This window comes from Gadus chalcogrammus, chromosome 10 (genome assembly GCF_026213295.1).
Source record: "Gadus chalcogrammus isolate NIFS_2021 chromosome 10, NIFS_Gcha_1.0, whole genome shotgun sequence".
Classification (NCBI taxonomy): domain Eukaryota; kingdom Metazoa; phylum Chordata; class Actinopteri; order Gadiformes; family Gadidae; genus Gadus; species Gadus chalcogrammus.
The window spans coordinates 15,871,961-15,890,128 of record NC_079421.1 but is presented as its reverse complement, the minus strand read 5'-3'; the positions used below and the strand labels follow the sequence as shown (position 1 = coordinate 15,890,128).

Genomic DNA, 18,168 nt, shown 5'->3' with positions numbered 1-18,168 from the left:
CCTCGGCAGTCATGAAGTGGAATTATCAATCAGGAAGCCATGAAAGAAAGAAGAGAAAGGAAAAGAAGGATAAGAAAAAACAAGATAGTGATAAGTGATAAATTACACCGGATAAAATAGCTCTACTTGTCTTGTACAAATGGTGTAATTTCGCAGCAGGTAGGCTAGCAAAAATGGAATTATGTTAGCATAGCTACCTGCCTGACGGCCAATGCTGCGTGTAACAAACTATAACAGTTCAAATAGTGCAACTTTTTTTCGAACGGATGGAATATGGTTACATACTTTAATATGTTTATTAACGTTATAAGGAAGATTCAGATCTCTTCCAGAATCACTGTTTATCGTAGTTAATGACATGACATTGCTATAGCTTTGTAATAGGTTTTGATGAAAGTGGCATAGTATCTCTGCTATACTAACTATTCTACCGTGATAATCTATTTAACAAATGGGGGTTAGGAAAAATTAAGGATAAGGAAAATTAGGATAAAATTACGTTCCGGTAATAACAACATCATCAAGTATCGTAGCGAAATACAGTTTATGTTGTGTTTTATTTGGCGTTCCGTAAATCCCATTGAACCGGAAACCGGAACCGGACATGTTTGTGTTTGGTTGTAGTCTTTTCGCTCGGTTCTCCGTATCAACAGTAGTGCTAGAACCGAGCGAAAAGACTACAACCAATCCCCCCTTCCTGAGCAATGAGTCTTCCAACCGAAATCAATGGATTTACAAAATGCCAAATAAAACACGACAGAAACTGTGTTTCGCTACCATACTTGATGAAAAAAAGAAGCTGAGGATGTCTGCGTTGCCTTGGGAGAGCGTAGACTCTAAACTCTCCCCAAGCAATGCAGACATCCTGAATTGTTTATGGGTTAGGGATTATTTACTATCCATGTTAAAAGAAGAAGAAATAATGCCTCAGATTGCAATTTTTTAAATATTGACAATGCTTAAAGGAAGCAGGATTACCTAATTTTTCACTTTATTTTGTTTTTACACATTTGAAGATTTTATTTAAAGTCACATTTGTCTTGTAATCTTTATTGTTGTTGTTGATCCGAAAATTATCCGATCCGTGACTCAAAAACCGTGACACGATCCGAACCGGGAGTTTTGTGATCCGCTGCACCCAGTGTTTTTAATTCTCAAACAGCATAATGCTTAAATGCTATGTTAAGCTACAAGTAGGTAAATGTATAACATTGGCTTGGGATGCCAGTATATGCAACAGCAGTATTTGCACTGTCAACTTTTTTTATTTATATAAAGTGTGGGTGAACTTAAACTGTATGGCTATGCTGTGGTTCCTGTAGGCTTTGCGGCGGGGGGCCTCCATCTCATTTTGCTTGAAACGGCCCTGCTTCATTCTATTTGATTTTGTCGAGTAAAAATATGTATAATTAACTCAAAATTAGAGGGCTATACTGATCATCATGAATACTTTTTTTTGTCAGATACATACACAGAAGAATTGGCACACTCATATGTGTGAGCTATGTGGTATTGACATGAGATCATTGGATTAAAACTATGGCAAATCAATAGGCCTACTTACAATATGTTGTACAATGAAAATACCAATAACTCAAGACTAAAGAATATCACATTCTAGGGCCACAAGAAAATTCTGATTTGCCATACGTTTTTCCAAAACAGACATATAATTTAAGAAATGTATAAAGCAACACATTTCTTGTGACCTATATTTGACGTTTGTATTAGGCCTAATCAGTTGATGAATGTTACTAGGCTACCATTATTTAAAAACGTGAGTCTTCAAATACGCGCACACATCCTATCGTCTGCTTGTTCGATTGTCATCCATGGCAGTTGCGCGTCGATGTCACATACGCATTATATTTTACGCCCGCACTGTGGCGCTATAGTTTAGTTAAAGTACCCGGAATTCCGAAACAAACGTCTCCTTCCATACTCATGCTCTCCCCCAGTTTCCGGAATATCACTGCTAAGCTTTATACAAGAGAAAATGGACTCCTGAGATTGCCCACTATTATCCCAAGCGAAATCCGTAGTGTTTTTTTTTTAGAAACCACGTTGAAGTACGTCCAAATAAGGCACTCACAGACTCGACAGGTAACATGAACAACACTTGCTCTACACTGTTACACCCTACTATGTATAAAATGATCAATAGTTCGCCGGCTAATGCTAAGGTAGCGGTCATCATCGTCATTAGCGTTGTTTGACGTCGCTGGTTTGGGCTAACGTTTGCTAACACATTTTAACAATGTATTTGTAGAGCACTGCCGTTGCTTGGTGCGAGTTCAATTCGGCCTTGTGTTCCGCACAACCTTTGCTAATGACGTGTTATAGTTTAAAGACCAGGGATGCGTTAGTGTGAACAGCTGCTCGTCCCCAAGTTGCACCTTTTAGCCACAGATGAGTAGCACCGCTATGCTAACTCCAGGGTAGCTCCTGGGTTGTTACAGGTTGATGGCTCGTATTGGTCACTTGAATATAACCAGGTAGCCCACGTAAAACTACGGATCATTGGACGGTTGGTTGTGTTATAACGATGTGGAAGTAAATTTATGGAAGGGTTTTCTATTGAGCTTTTCGGAAATGGCTGTGGGAACGGGTTGTTGTGCTAGCTAATAACAGCTAATGCGATAGAAACTTACTATGGGCTGAGAACCTAAGCTAGGTTGCTAAACCATTAGCGTAGCAATGGCTGGTTGGATGATGCCATTTTGTTTTGTGTTTTTTCTCAATTACGACCAATTCCTTGTCTCACAGGGCCTTCAGACTCAGTAGATAACTGGCTATGCGTCTTTCAGTCGAGTTAGGCCATACACGTGTGCATGTGTTTGTGATGTTGCGATATCTATTTAGTCTGTATGTTGTAAACAAACGATAGAGCCTGCGTTGGAGGTGTAGGCTCTCCATACATTTGACTTCAGATTGCATTATATCTGGATCTATTTAGTCAATTGTCAAATTACAGATCCAAATGTTATTTAGAACTAGGTGCTGATTTTCTGTAAACCAGAAAATGCTGTAAAATGGGTAAGCTTAACGGGGCAAATGGTTAATTCGGGTACGTGCATATTGAGTGTGATGTAGTCCATGATTCATCCAAGCTTTGTACAAACCTTGGAACGATACTTATTTATATCATTATTTATATCATCAAATGTTTGCCATGTCTCTGCTGTGATTAAGAACCATCAGTAGATCCTGTGAACATCGCTGATGACATTTCTCAGTTTTCACAATACAGCATGTGTTGAAATGACACATTGTTACTCTTTCCCACAGTAGCTGGATCCTGGTCGCGGAACCTTGACCTCTCTCCATTTCTGTATCGATGGAGGGGTCTGACGGCTCAGAGCAAAGTGGCAGTGACCAGTCAGAAACACAGCGGCGAAGACAGCTGGACCGCCTGGACAGGGAAGAGGCCTTCTACCAGTTTGTCAATAATCTTAGCGATGAGGATTATCGCCTCATGAGGGACAACAACCTTTTGGGCACCCCAGGTAATAAACACTCATCTGATGGTGTCTAATATTTTAACTGAGGCTCAATGTTGCTCATGCGATGATGTGTTGATTTGAACTCCAGATGAGCTATGATTATGGGCCACAAAACAAACCAGAGGCATGTTCTCACCAGGCCTGTGACAAGCTCATTTGTGTATCAATGTATTTGTTGTCTTCTAGTTCTATGACACATTCACAGTATTGCTATTGCATTGTTTTAATAGCCTGGGTTCTGAATTGCCAGTTCGGAAGTCTTTGGTTTTAGTACATTGACACTATTCTGAACAAGCAGCAACCTGTGGTCTACTGAGTGAAGACACCGTCCGTTTCTGTCCCAGGACAGTGGGAGGGGGAATGTAAGTTCTGTGCATCCTTTAGCAAGGCAACGTGCAAGGAGAGAGCTTTGAATGGGCAGTGGCTTGTCCTGGTAAGTCTGGTGGTCAAACAAGTCTACATTGACAGTGGTATTCGTGTGAGAGGTCTGCAAGTGAAACCTAAGACCAGCAATGCTTGATAAAAACATTTCAATAACATTGTTTTTCCCCTAGGTGAGGTAACAGAGGATGAACTTTTGAGTCGACTTCAACAAATTAAAGATGGTCCAGAGCCGCCGAACAGCAGCCCCAGCACTGAAACTGGAGAAGCCACTGGTGGTGAGTCTACAAAAGTTCTTTTTTTATAAAAGTGGTTGAAATTAACAAAAATGTTCCAGCAAAATATATAAAAAAAATCCTTCACTCCATATTTCCATAGAAACCCCAGGGGGATCAGAGGACTCCTCCAACGGTGACACGCTGCTGGACTGGCTGAACACGGTACGGCGCACGGGGAACACCACGAGAAGTGGTCACCGCGGCAACCAGTCATGGCGGGCCGTGAGCCAGACGAACCCGAACAGCGGCGACTTCCGCTTCAGCCTAGAAATTAACGTGAATCGCAACCTGGCCGAGCAGCAGGCAGCAGCCGCGGCGGAGGGCGGGCAGGAGACCCCGGAGGCTCCAGGGGCCCCAGGGGAGGTCGCGGCAGCCGGGGTGCCTTCAGCAGCTGTGCCTGCAGCAGGAGTAACTGCAGTAGGGGTGACTGCCGCAGGTGTGACTTCAGCAGCCGGGCCTGCAGCATCAGTTGTTCCTGCAGTAAGGGGGACTGCCGCAGGTGTGCCTGCAGCAGGTGTGCCTGCAGTATGTGTAATTGCCGCAGGTGTGACTGCAGCAGGAGCGCCTGCAGCAGGGCTGACTGCACCAGTACTACCTCCACCAGCGGTGCCTGCACCACCAGTGCCTGAGGCCGAGGCTGAGCCGGAGCCACAGGCTGTGTCCATGGAGGTGGAGGAGGTGGTTGAGGAACCAGTCGTAGAAGAGTTGGCTGTCATAGTGGAGCCAGAGCCTGAATTTGAAGATGCTGTGATGCAGGAGGTGCTACCAGAACCCCCGGTCCCTGCCCCCACCGAGCCCCCGGTCCAGTCCCCCCCTAGCCCCCCCCAACGTCGAGCACAAAGGAGAGCCCGCAGTCCAAGCCCAGAACCTCGCAGAACCAGGGCTCGCACAGCCCGGAGTCGCTCCCCTCTCAGCCTAGAGCGGCTGGACGGTCTTCCTCACCTTCGCCATGCCCCCCGCCCCGTCCCGGCCCCTGTGGCACCTGCCGAGGGCAGCTCTAGGACTCGACAACACGTGCCCTCTAGGCAGAGCAATCCCGAGTACGAAGCGCAGCCGGCAGCGGCGGAGGCAGTGCCCGCGGCGGAGGCTCCGAGTGCAGGTCCTCCAGAAGGAGAGGCCGCGGGTGCAGAAGGGGGGGCAGGGGGTCGACGGCCTCCCACCATCATGCTGGACCTCCAGGTGCGTCGCGTGCGGCCAGGCGAGTACCGCCAAAGAGACAGCATTGCGAACCGCACGCGCTCCCGCTCCCAGAACTCAAACAATACCTTCCTGTACGAGAGTGAACGGGGCGGCTTTCGTAGGACCTTCTCGCGCTCTGAGCGCGCTGGCGTGAGGACCTACGTCAGCACCATTCGCATCCCCATCCGGAGGATCTCCGACGCCGGCCTGGGCGAGGCAACCTCCATGGCGCTCCAGTCGATGATCCGTCAGATCATGACCGGCTTCGGTGAGCTCAGCTACCTCATGGACTCCGACTCCGAGTCCTCGGACTCAAACCGCGGAGCCGGCACGCCCGCAGAACCGACCGAGACCCTCAACAACCCAGAAGGCGCGAGCGCGCCTGTGGCGGAGGAGCCACCCGTGGGCGCCGTTAGTGCAGGGGAGGCTCGGACAGCGGAAAGGGACTTAGAGGAAGGCCTGACCTCCGGCCCGGCCGGGAGGGAAGGCGGGGTTGGGGGCGGCGGCGGGGGCTTCAGGGCTCGGCCCAGACCCCCCATCAGCATGGAGGAGCCCAGCTCTCTGCCGTTCCTCCGGCTCGCCCACTTCTTCCTCCTCAACGACGACGACGAGGACCAGCCGCAGGGGTTGACCAAAGAGCAGATCGACAACCTCGCGATGCGTAACTTTGGCGAGAGCGACGCCCTGAAGACTTGCAGCGTGTGCATAACGGAGTACGCGGAGGGCAACAAGCTGCGGAAGCTGCCCTGCTCCCACGAGTACCACGTGCACTGCATCGACCGCTGGCTCTCGGAGAACTCCACCTGTCCCATCTGCCGCCGGGCGGTGCTCGTGTCGGCCAACAGGGAGAGCGTGGTTTAATGTAATGTACCAGAGCTGCAGTGTAGATACAGCGGGCGGTGGCACTCTGAAGAGTCCTGTGGGCCTTCCTCTTCATTCAGTTAGGGTATCTAATGCCTCATTTCTGTGACAGGTGGTTGGGAAATTATTCCCCAGCTTTGGTTATTTTAATTTTATTTCCCCCCCACGTATTTGTATCCCCCCCCCCCCCCCCCAAAATGCAGTGATGAGTGGTGGCTCCGGAGGCCTGGCAGAATAGTGTCGGCGGTTATGTCTTATGGTTAGGCGGCGGTGCATCTCCGGTATTTATTAACCAAAATTTTGTTTTTATTCTTAGTGATCCGCTTCTTCTCCCCATTGTCCTAAGCCAAGGCGCTCTATCCCAGGGTCGGTCCGTTTTGTCTCTTAATGACAGAATAATTACTTTACAGGGACTACAAACCAGCTTGTAGTTTCAGCACTTCATATTATAAAATATTTTGTATTAGCGCTCATATGTGCCTAATAGACCGTGACTATTATTTATTCCCATGAGTTTGAAAGTGTTTTGAAACTATTTTTTCACTGCATGCAGTTAAGAAGAGTCATCGCCTGAAAGTCAAAAGTAAAAAAAATTGAAGAGATACTTTCCATCAATATAACGGTGTTTTGGATGTGAGAGCGACGGGAGAGGGATTGGAGTATATGGGTCATGAATCAGAGTATCCCATAGTTTTTCATATCTATAAATACTCAGATTTACACGGAGCTGACTAAACATCTACTTGGACATGGAACTCCTAAAGGATGCTATGTACTGTCAATTTCCCTTCATCTGTCAAATGAATGAAAGAAAGAAAGCATCAATATTTTTTTGAGAGGCATGAACTGTCAAATGTCAAAGCTTGATGAATTCTTTTAAATACAAATTGTAGAAGGTTGTACAGTATTTGGGGCAAGACGTGCAAAAAGGTTATTTTGGAATGTTTGAGTTTATTTTGGGATCTTATTGCATCTTTATACACCATCACGTACAATTATTTCCATTTCTGCAATTAGAGATGTTCCAATACATGCATTAATTTAACACCAGGTTTTAAAATAAGGGGTTAGATTTTTCTTTGTTACTAAGGTCAAGTATCAAGAGTAGATCAGAACAAGTACTTTCCATCTACTTTCTGCAGAAAAATACATTATGGGATGTTTCCCGTCACACGTGTTGGTTCTCTTCAATATAGAAGACTGTTTTCAAACATCTCGTTCCCATCACCTTGATACTGCCATAATTCTTTGTAGCTGTGTAAAAAGAATGTATTGGAAATTGTTCTCAGACTTTAAAATAAAGTAGTCTGAATCGGTAATGGCATAAAGTGCTATTTGTGTATCTCTAGCTACATGAAATGAAGTGTCGGTAGGCCTGTCCGACGGCCGGTTGGGTTCAGGTCCTACCTCAGTGTACCATTCTTCCATTCCTAACCTGAGATGTTTTGAGTGTAAAATTTCTTCCTTCCGGAAGACCCTTAAGATGTTTACTCACTCTGTTCCCGTACTGCTTCACGTGTGAATGCTCCATATCTGGAATGTCGGTGTGCAATACTTAAAGAAAAAAACACGAAACCTGAAATTAGATAAACACAAACCATAATATAAATGTGTATAGTATTCCTTAACTATTGTAGACTGTTAAGATCGCTTAAATAAATACTTGTTACTTTTTGTGTGTATTTTGTTTCAATTAGTTCTGAACGTGATGTGATTGGAGGACGTATGGTAATATATTTCCTCATTAACTGGCATGTTTTACAGTTTCATATTGGGAAATGATAAATGCTGTTACGGTATATATATGTTATTGATTAAGAGGACACAATGATTCGGGTCTTATTCACAAAGCAATTGGTAGTGTCTCGGAAGGTGTTGGTGTTTAACATATTGATATATTCATAATTAGCCTCCTTATTAATCCTGTTGATATGGCTTCACCAATGCAAATCATATGGTGGCTTCTGCGTTCTGTATCAGGTATAACCTTTGAGCCGTTACCAGATTCAGTATATTACGGTATTGTTCGTTGGAAATTGCAGCAGCCAAATAAGGAAGTGAGTAAGAAAAAGATGGCGCTCCGGGCGATTGGGAATCGTTTCTCTAACTTACATTTGGCCTATGTCAAGGTATGTTGAGATCAATTGATATCTTCAATGTGGTCTCATTGATCTAATATTAATGGGTCAACGTTGAAGGATAATACATGTGATGTACGTTTGTGAAGTCGACTCATACATCTAGGTAACAGCTATGTGGTTGTGTGTACAGAGTACCGTAATTGCTGTATTTTATTTTAATATTGTGTAGACCCTCTCTACGACAACATTACAATGCCGACCTCGAAGTTCGTGTCCCGTTGAAGTGAGTCATCTGGACCATTTAGTCCTAACAGTGAAAAGTGTCCCGGACACCATCAACTTCTACTCTGCAGTGCTTGGCATGAAGGTGATCACCTTCAAGGTATTGTGTTTCGGGTATAAATCTACAGTTTATTTAATTTCCACTAGGGGGCGGACTCTGATAATTAATGAAAGGAGTTTGCCTCAAACAACAGATGGACAAGTGTTCGTATCCTGTCACAGTGCGAGTCTCTTGTTTCAACAGGGGGATCGTAAGGCCCTTGGTTTTGGACAACAGAAAATAAATCTCCATCAAGTTGGCCAGGAATTTGAACCCAAAGCCAAATTTCCAACCTCCGGCTCTGCAGACCTCTGTCTAATTACAAAGACTTCTTTGCCTACAGTTGCTGCACACCTGCAGGTATTGTCCCTTTGCATATTGAAGAATGTAGTCTGTAATATGTAGACGTGTAATATTCCCCTCCTTTTTCCTTTCAAGGTTTGTGGGGTCCAAATTGAGGAGGGTCCCGTGGAGAGGAGTGGAGCAGTGGGCAGCATATGCTCTCTGTACTTCAGAGACCCGGATCACAACCTCATAGAGATCTCCATCTACAAGTAGGCACGTGACGTCATCACAAGAAAAGCCCTACTTAGAGAATCATTCATTAAACTGAAACTAATTAAAACATCAATATTTTTGTATGTGATTTCTCAATAAAGAAAAATCTGATATGTATTTGTTTTGGCATGAACTTTTATTGTCACGTAAAAAAAAAAGCCTAATGTGGTGAATGAGTTGAACCAGACAAAGACAATGGCAAACCCTTCCTTGTGTTGATTTGTAGTGCTTAATTAAATATGGGAAGTTTTCTGGTAGTGACAATGTAGACCTAATCGTCAATTCCAAAACGATTTTATTAAATTACTTACCTGAAATCTGCGAAAGACGTGAATGTGAAGGCGTAATATAACACCACGACACAATGGTTTACTATAATGCATGCATAAAGGGGTGTATTAGTTCCTTCCTGGCAGGTGTCACTGCATTGTTGTAAGTGAAACATAAATTATTATTTGTGTTAAAGGTTATAAACTAAAGGTGTCAAGTTAAAGGTCTCTCACCTAAAAAAAGAAAAATGGATGGTGATTATTATGAGGGACAATATAAAGCAATTTAGTTTTGTGACGTTTATGTTTCCTTTGAAAAACTGCAGCTGTGTGCCAACCAACAAGATCATCACCATTCTTTCTGAGAAAATTAAAGGACGAATGAATGAATGAATGAAGACGAATAGAATACTGAAGATTCCTTGCAGGGGGGCCACTTTGCTTTATTCTTAAGATAGATAAGATGTATAACAATTGGAATTTCTTGTTTATTTAGTCATGTTTTCATTATCTTTTTGAACAACAAATCATGTTCATTTTCAGAAAATAATATTGGGAAACTAGGTGTACTCTTCAAAAGACTTCAAGAGGGGAATATTACTTCATTGTTATGGGTTGGCTTTTATTTGGGGAAAATTATGATAGAGCTACTATTTCAAGATGATCAGTTGAAACCTTTGTCACTGTATAAAGGTGAAAGCCAAAACGTTCTCACACTCGTAGGCTCCAAAGATTCCATGATCTGCAATCTGTGTGGCACAGGAAGTCTGTATGTCTCCCAGCTATATATGGACATGGCAGCAAACAGTACATCGGCATTGTTCACATATTATACATAATCTTCACAATATGTACACATTTAGTTGTGGCTGATAACATCTTGCTTTGTGCAGTGTCTTGAGTACAGTGAAAGATGTAGGATACAGCTGATATGCAGTGCCATTGAGAGTCAATGCTATGGGATCAGGTTGGTAATGGCCTGAAGCTGTGTTTTACGCACACAGGGAGAAGTGACGTTACAATAACACAACCCAAACATACATTTCGTTGCCTTAACTTAACCAAGTAGTTGTGTTTCCTAATCCTCACTAAGTAGTTGTGTTGCCTAAACCTAACCAAGTAGTTGTGTGGCCTAAACATACCCAAAACATTTTTATTTTTTTAAAGAATAGGTCAACTAGTTGAGCGTCCTGTGATTGATCCATTCATGCACCAAAGCATCCTCCATACCGTCATTGCTCTTTTTACCATCACTTTACGATTAGGATTACACCTTAATCTTTTCTGACACAGGGGACTTTCTGACACAGGGGACTTGTTTGAATTTCACATGGGAGCATATGTTCTCAAATAACACATGAAAGGAAGATATCAAAATGTACGGTGGTTTAAAGGCTGTTGTGACCTAGACATCTGGTTGTGACACCCTCTTACAGGAAGTTTAACTACATTTACAGTAAGACACGGATTTAGGAGAACCACCTGATCCCAGGGGTTCATTCCCAGTTTTGACCGACATGCTGGCGCATACTCTTAAATTACTCCAGAATAAATAATGCTTAAAACATGTAAATAAAATTAGTTAATTACAAATGTAAAAGCAAAAATACCGAACTACTTTTTGGACAAACAAACTGGACGAATGAACCAGATACATGATGCTTGGAAATGTTCCAAGATGAAAATCAAAAAGGTCAGAAAGAAATGTGATGATTGTTGAGGTGGCACAAAGGTGCAGCCATCCAAAGACATGGACAAGATCCCTGAAACTAAATCTTAACCCTCTTAACAATAGAGCAAGGACAGAAACCCATTGAAGGAATTAACGCATGACAGGCCTTTTAGTTCTCCCTGCATGGCATTGCTCCAAATATTGCATGAATAGGGGCACGCGTGAATCAAATAGAAAACAGCAAATGTCCGTCTGAGGTCAGTTCAGCCCACTGGGCTTGTTAACTTCTTCGTTATATTTGTTTTGGCGTCAGTAGACCATGCAGTTTATCGTATGCAAACAGAAACTATATTACAGGAGCCTTGTGCCACTATCTGGACGGAAATAGAGGCTGAATTAAGAAGAAATTCCATTTGCATGGTCATATCCATCTTCACAATGAGGCACTGACAGACCTGGGGAGGAATGCAAATAATACACCCCTTCCATTCCATTTTCATCTGTGTTTCATTTTCTCAGAAGGAAATCCAAGATTATGTTAGATTTCAAATCGGTGCATTTTAACAAAGGACACGGAAACAATAAATAAACTAAATTTTATCCTTCATAACAATGAACATTAATTGCTACGATCAAAGCAATGGATAATAAATCTTTCTTACAATCAATCATAAAGAATGCACAGTATAAACAAAAATAAAAAAACATCCAATCCTAAAACAATACAATGTATTGCAAGCAAAAGTGGTTCAGGTGTTTCACTTAAACCGTTAAATGCTACACACCTTACACTTACAGGAACTATAACAGCTGCAAAAATAGTTGAATTAATTGATGAATGACAATGTAACATTGTTTACACGTCATGTTGCGCCCTAACATTAAATCCTCAATCAGTTTCCTCAATCACTCCTCAAAAGGGTTTGTTACAGTAAGTGTGTATTTCAAATGGAAACAGAAACTTCCTCGTCATCTCTAGGTCAGAGGTAGTTAACAGTAATTCCTGGAAACAAGTGGGAATCCCTTCACAAAGTCGATAAAGGTTTAATCATTGTCACTAATGCAAACAGGAGAGGTCAGGGCTTCCTTCCAGCACGCCATTTTTGAAAGCCTTTTTCCAGAAAGTCCCCTGTGTCAGAAAGGATTAGGGTGTAATCCTAATCGTAAAGTGATGTGGTAAAAAGAGCAATGACGGTATGGAGGATGCTTTGGTGCATGAATACATCAAAAAAACTTTTATGTTTGAAGCACCTGCTGACTGGAATAATTTACCAGTAAATACTCGCTCTGTTTCATCTTTCAGACTGTTTAAACATGCCGTGGCAATTCATTTTCATACCAACTGTACATGTAGAGTATAAAACCTTTCCAACTTTATCAGATTTCTCATTCCCTGTTATGTGTTATGTTGTAATTGTATGCTCTTTGTGTCTTTTGTTTTTGTTGTCTGGTTGTTTGCTTCTGTTCTGTTTGTATGTTTGTAATGTTTGGAGGTGTTTTGTTCAGGACCTCCTCGAAACCTTTTCAAGGCGTGTGTTTTCCCGCTCCTCGTGGTGCTACTGTCATTTGCTTTATCGTAAAGAGGGTGTGGGATCATTTCCGTGTCTTTTGGAAGGCTGCACCTGTGCGCCATTTCAACGATTCATCTCATTTCTCACATTTCTACATGTCAATCTTTTCAAGCCATGTGTTTTCTGCTCCTCGTGATTCCATGACTCTGATACCTTTATTTGCAGAGGTTCAGAAAGCAAAAGAATATATGTAGGCCTATATACGTTTTTTTGTCGGGAAGGGAAACATTTTCCCCCTGCAATCGGTTGTCTATATTTAAAATTGGATGGCTTTTAATGTTATATATACCATACACACTTTATGATTGATTGCGTGTCCGTCTAATTGTCTCATCTGTCTAACTATAACAACTTTGTGATGCTGGACAGTTGGTAACATTGTATAATCACGTTCAGGCATAAGTAAATTATAAACCTTCAGTTAATGATGAAGGCTGGCAGACTCAGCACTTATTAATCATCTATTAGTGGACTTTCTGCCTCTGCGATTACACCTTTGCAGAGCATCCAGAATGCGGCAGCGCGCCTCGTGTTCAACCTACTGAAGTTCTCCCATGTGACCCCCCTCTTCCGGAACCTCCACTGGCTCCCTGTAGTAGCTTGCATCAAATTTAAAACGATGGTACTGGCATACAAGGCAGTCGATGGAACTGCCCCTGCCTACCTCCAAGCATTGCTAAAGCCACACACCCCAGCTCGACCTCTCCGCTCAACTACCTCAGCTGGACGTCTGGTACCGCCATCGCTAAGAGCTAGCAAAGGACGTTCAGCAAAGTCACAACTTTTCTCGGTTTTGGGACCTCAGTGGCCTTGCATAGCCACCCTCCCCCTTCTGGCCACCATTGTACACTGTATTGTGTTGTGTTGTATTGTATTGTATTGTATTGTATTGTATTATAGTACTTAACTGTGTAGCAACTGCAGTAGCTGCTATCATTGCTGTAACACGGGGAATTGGTTAGCCTAGCGATTGTTGTACTCGCACTTGGTATGAACATCCTCTCTGTACCGACAGCGATATTTTGATGCACTTCTTATGACAAATGTACTTATTGTAAGTCGCTTTGGATAAAAGCGTCTGCTAAATGCCCTAAATGTAAATGTAAATGAGTGTGTATTAATGTTTTTCTTATGATTAGTTCATCATTAATTAAAGGCATATCAATAGCTTTCTGAAAATGATCAGAAAGTGTTACCGGACTGCAGTCTTTATTTAGATCGATCTGATTGGTCGAAAAAAATTATTTGTTTCGAGCTATGTGTTCAAATCGAGTGATCTGAAAAAAATCCATATATTTATTTCGAGCGATCTCGTTGTCAGAAAGAAATATTTATTTCAAGCAATCTCATTGGTTGGAATTCTTTTAGTGTAGAAATTTCTACGACTTTTACACGCCGTATTTTTTGGACCAATGAGATCGCTCAAAATATATTAGATTTATTTCGACCAATGAGATTGCACTAAATATATATATTTTTCTACCAATCAGATCGCACAAAAACAATTATTTTCATGGCCATCCACGATAGTGATTGAAGCATTGTTTTATTGAACCCTGTCGGGCCTTTAAATACAGATCTTAGAACTGGGTTGTATAATAAGCTCTTAACGTAATAGTTCAAAGCCTGAACAGTATTGAGAACATTTAACTGCATATGTACCCAATAAATATTTATTCTCAACTGGTAATATTGACATGGGCTTTCAGTAAGGTACGTAGGGTTAGGCTAGGTAGGTAAGGTCAAACCCTAATCCTAATAATACTAATAATTTTGTTAATTGCTGGTAAATCAAATTAAAGTAAAGTGTAATGTGTTACACAATACAGAGTGCTGTATTTATAAACACTTCTATCTATCTGTCTGTCTGTCTATCTGTTTTAATTAATACATAATTGTGGTTGAAGACAAACTAGAAAAAAGTAATTGTGAATAGTTTTATTAATAAAGAAAACAGAGTGTCAACATTGATACATGGCTTTCATTGTCATATTGAATAGACAACAAACGTATACATTTCAAAGCATCAAGTTTACATTGACATAGTTTATTAACAATCATAACTATCAACTTAGTAAAAATTTGATTTGATTTGAATACAAAACCAAACCCTCTGAAGCAGGTCCTTCTACATAGCTACAGGCATACTATTTACAAAGATAAATGTAGCACATTTACATGATTTCAGATTATTATAAAATGCGAACACCGACACTGTCTTCAAATCCAATTAAAAAAAGCAATATTAAATAATAAAATCTCAGGGATGCGTTCACTGCAGCTTTAAGAGGAGAGGTGTGCAGTCTGGCAGCTCATCCAGAGCTTCCACCGTCTCGACCAGGCCCTCCACCTTCTCCCGCGGCAGCACCGCCCCCGCGTTGCTCCGGAACTTCTTCCTCAGGCTCTCATTGGTCAGCGGGTTACGCCAGTGTCCGTAGAAGGTGTCACACCGGTCCCTGAGAACCTCTCCGCCGTCGAGCGTCACCTGGACCTCGCCGTACATGAGGTCGAAGTTCGCGGGGTTGTCTTCAGGGTGCTCCACGCGGACCAGGCTCAGCAGCGCCGCCAGCTCCGGCCGCGTTATGGCGCCCGCGGTGAAGGACTGCACCGTCACCTCCCCGTCCAAGAGGGCGCTGCAGGCGTTGAACTGGAAGGAGTGGCGCGCCTGGTGCTCGCACTCGGGGAAGGGCCGGTTGATGTACTTGGAGCGGGGCACCCTCAGCAGGATGTCCTTCACCTTGGAGGCAGAGACTTTTCCGGAATCCACCCCCACGATGAGCTTGTGGACCGAGGCTGCCGCGTCGACCACCCAGTGCATGCCCAGGTGGGCGGGGAAGCGTTTGAACGCAATGTCCTGATCCTCTATCAAGAAGCTGTGGCCCTCGTCTTGGGATAAATATAATGGCAGCGGCATGTAGTCTTCGTAGAAGGCGTTGAAGCCAGCCACGCCGGGCACAGAGTCCAAGATTAAAGGACTGGCTTCCAGACCCCTGGACGCCAACAGTGCGGCCTCCATACCCAGGCGGGAAGCGTTGCCGATGTGGAGCGGTTTGGACTGAGTGGCGGCGTTAGCCATGGGGGCGCCAGCTAGAGAGGCAGCGATGGCCAAGGCGTGGCTGCACTGGGACGGGTCCAGAGACAAGAGATTACTACACGCTGCTGCACCGCCCATAGGGCCAACCACACTGGGAGGATGGAACCTGGAGAGAGAGAGAGAGAGAGAGAGAGAGAGAGAGAGAGAGAGAGAGAGAGAGAGAGAGAGAGAGAGAGAGAGAGAGAGAGAGAGAGAGAGAGAGAGAGAGAGAGAGAGAGAGAGAGAGAGAGAGAGAGAGAGAGAGAGAGAGAGAGAGAGAGAGAGAGAGAGAGAGAGAGATGAGCAAGTGCATTTCAACTGTGTGCAACTAGTGGCGTAAAGGTGCCTTCGACCTGAATTTCTGTGCTCAACTCACTTCTTGGGGATGTTGCTGGCGCCATTGGAGAACCTCATCAATCGGCCTTGGACCTCGATGCCAACGTTGAAGGCAAGCAGTAGGTCCAGGCCACTGGGCTTCCTGTTCTGGGACATCATGTCACTGACGGCCAGCAGGGCTGGAAGAACCGCTCCTGACGGGTGGGTGGCTGGGTGCCACGTGTCATCAAAGTCCATGGAGTGAACCTGCAACAAAAAAGAGGGAAGGATATGCAAGTGGTACAAATAAAGCATTTAAATATATGACTAATGATACTCAGATATATACTTTGTATAGGTCTCTAACACTTTTGACCTGACAATACACATTACAATTCTTTTTTTTTGTGTTTCCTGTTTGCAATACTTACTGCCACTCCGTTGACAAAGGCCGCGAGTGTTGGGGACAGTTTGGTCCCACTGCGGCCGTAGACAGAGCTGATGTCATCAGGTGCATACATTTCCTGTGGTAGAGAACGGATGCCTGATTGTTATTCACGATGGACGAATACAATGCAAAGTGACACCGCTGAAACCCGACTACTCATTGTGTTCATTCTCAGATGCCAACAGCTAACCCTAACCGAGCCCTCCTTTCAACGGCCATTGTCCGTCAGTGTGGAGCGGAGTCTGTCTTTGAGGTCACCGCGAAGAAACGCAGCCAATTTCATGCGTTCACATATGAACACAGCTGATGAAAACAGTCGACCCTTGTTCCCTAAGGTCATGCCTCGCATCACGGCGCGTTGTCAGAAGACCTCACCTGGCAGTGCCGCAGCGCCAGCTGGAACACGTCGGTGGTGCTGCCGAGCAGACCCACCCCCAGGCTGTCCAGCATCATCCGCTTGCTGCGGCGGAGCACGGTCGGGGTGAGGTGTCGGGCCTTCAGCCCGCTGATGAACCTCCCGAAGCTGGCGGTCACCGTCTCCTCGGGGGCCGGGCGCTCCACGGCCGCGTGCTGGGCCGACGCCGGGAGACCTGGTGGGAAGCCAAGGAATGCAGGATTGTTAAGAGATGAGTGACAAAAGGCGAGGAGTGGCAGCTGCATCCAACCAGAGAGTGGAGCAGAGAGAGTGCTCCCCGGGGGAGAGGGGGTTTATCTAAGCAAACATGTTCTCTAAAGGAACTCCTGTCTCTTGCTTAATCAGTATCAGTGTGAATGAATAAACAGTCCAACAATGTTTAACTTGAAAATGAAGAGGTGCAACGATTGAATGTTTTTTTTTTTACCTTCTGCTCCTGATCGATGCATGTGCCTCATAGCGCCCACTGACCTCGTGGTTTTCTGTGGAGTATAAAGATTGTTCAAAAGTCTTGTGTGTTTCCATTAAATCTCTTATTGGCTACTCATATCATCGTAGTTCTTTTTATGTATCTATATTTTAATCTAAACACTAGGTTAGACACACATATTATTAAATAAACAGATTTAGTGTGTGCCATGTTTATGAAATGCAACATAGGCGCACAAACAAATTTATGATGTTCACCCATAACCTCTTATAACCAAACAAAGGGTATTATTTTAGTTTTGCCCTCCACATTGAAACATTTGACAACACAGATGGGCTTTCAAGATGTGGACAAAGACTCTACAGCGAGTGTCGACTAAGAGGAGTAAACCTTTCAACACAGTTTCCAAAATTAGATAAAAAATGTAAGCCCAAGCAGAAGGTCCCTACATTTAATGATAAAGTTGTCTTCATCTTTACCTGTAGTTTGGAGATCATCATGTCACAGATTGGTTCTTTCTTTACAACGTTGATTTTCTTTCCCTTGTTTTTTTTTCTCTCTCTCTTTTGGATGAGAGTTCTCTTTGCCTCTGAGTTGGAGCAGGTTACCTTGATGAAGATGTGCTGAGGGATCTCAATACTTTCTAGGTGACTGACATCCTTACTTTTATAGGGCTCGGCCAAGCCCAGTTTCCATCATTGGTCATGAAGGAAACACAGGATTTATTTTTTGGTCGTCACAAAACTTTCCCAGAATATATATTAGGGGGTTCATAAAAGCTCATCATCGTCATCATCGTCAACACCGTGATC

At 43.8% G+C, this 18,168-nt stretch overlaps 2 protein-coding genes across 2 annotated transcripts; one reads left to right on the top strand and one right to left on the bottom strand.

Annotated features, from left to right (window-relative positions):
* Positions 1-1,850: 1,850 nt before the first annotated feature.
* Positions 1,851-8,602, top strand: LOC130390548 (E3 ubiquitin-protein ligase RLIM-like). The gene is made up of 5 exons (XM_056600566.1): positions 1,851-2,103; positions 3,289-3,506; positions 4,058-4,162; positions 4,263-8,331; positions 8,513-8,602. Exons 2-4 carry the CDS (start codon positions 3,338-3,340, stop codon positions 6,200-6,202), a joined length of 2,214 nt encoding a protein of 737 aa, XP_056456541.1. The 5' UTR covers positions 1,851-2,103; positions 3,289-3,337; the 3' UTR covers positions 6,203-8,331; positions 8,513-8,602.
* A 6,027-nt stretch (positions 8,603-14,629) lies between these two features.
* On the bottom strand, positions 14,630-17,976 carry irg1l (immunoresponsive gene 1, like). Its single transcript, XM_056600690.1, has 6 exons — positions 17,836-17,976; positions 17,354-17,408; positions 16,887-17,101; positions 16,495-16,587; positions 16,125-16,330; positions 14,630-15,875 (listed from the first exon to the last, which is right to left on the bottom strand). The coding sequence occupies exons 1-6, from the start codon at positions 17,854-17,856 to the stop codon at positions 14,948-14,950; spliced, it is 1,518 nt and encodes a 505-aa protein (XP_056456665.1). The 5' UTR covers positions 17,857-17,976; the 3' UTR covers positions 14,630-14,947.
* Between the last annotated feature and the right edge of the window lie 192 nt (positions 17,977-18,168).

Coding starts and splice junctions, on each gene's coding strand:
- LOC130390548 (XM_056600566.1), top strand. CDS start 3,338: ATGGAGGGGTCTGACGGCTCAGAGCAAAGTGGCAGTGACCAGTCAGAA. Junction 3,507..4,057: donor CAACCTTTTGGGCACCCCAG/GTAATAAACACT, acceptor TTTTTCCCCTAG/GTGAGGTAACAGAGGATGAA. Junction 4,163..4,262: donor AACTGGAGAAGCCACTGGTG/GTGAGTCTACAA, acceptor ATATTTCCATAG/AAACCCCAGGGGGATCAGAG.
- irg1l (XM_056600690.1), bottom strand. CDS start 17,856: ATGATGATCTCCAAACTACAG. Junction 17,409..17,835: donor TGATGATCTCCAAACTACAG/GTAAAGATGAAG, acceptor TATACTCCACAG/AAAACCACGAGGTCAGTGGG. Junction 16,588..16,886: donor TGGCGCTGCGGCACTGCCAG/GTGAGGTCTTCT, acceptor TCTCTACCACAG/GAAATGTATGCACCTGATGA.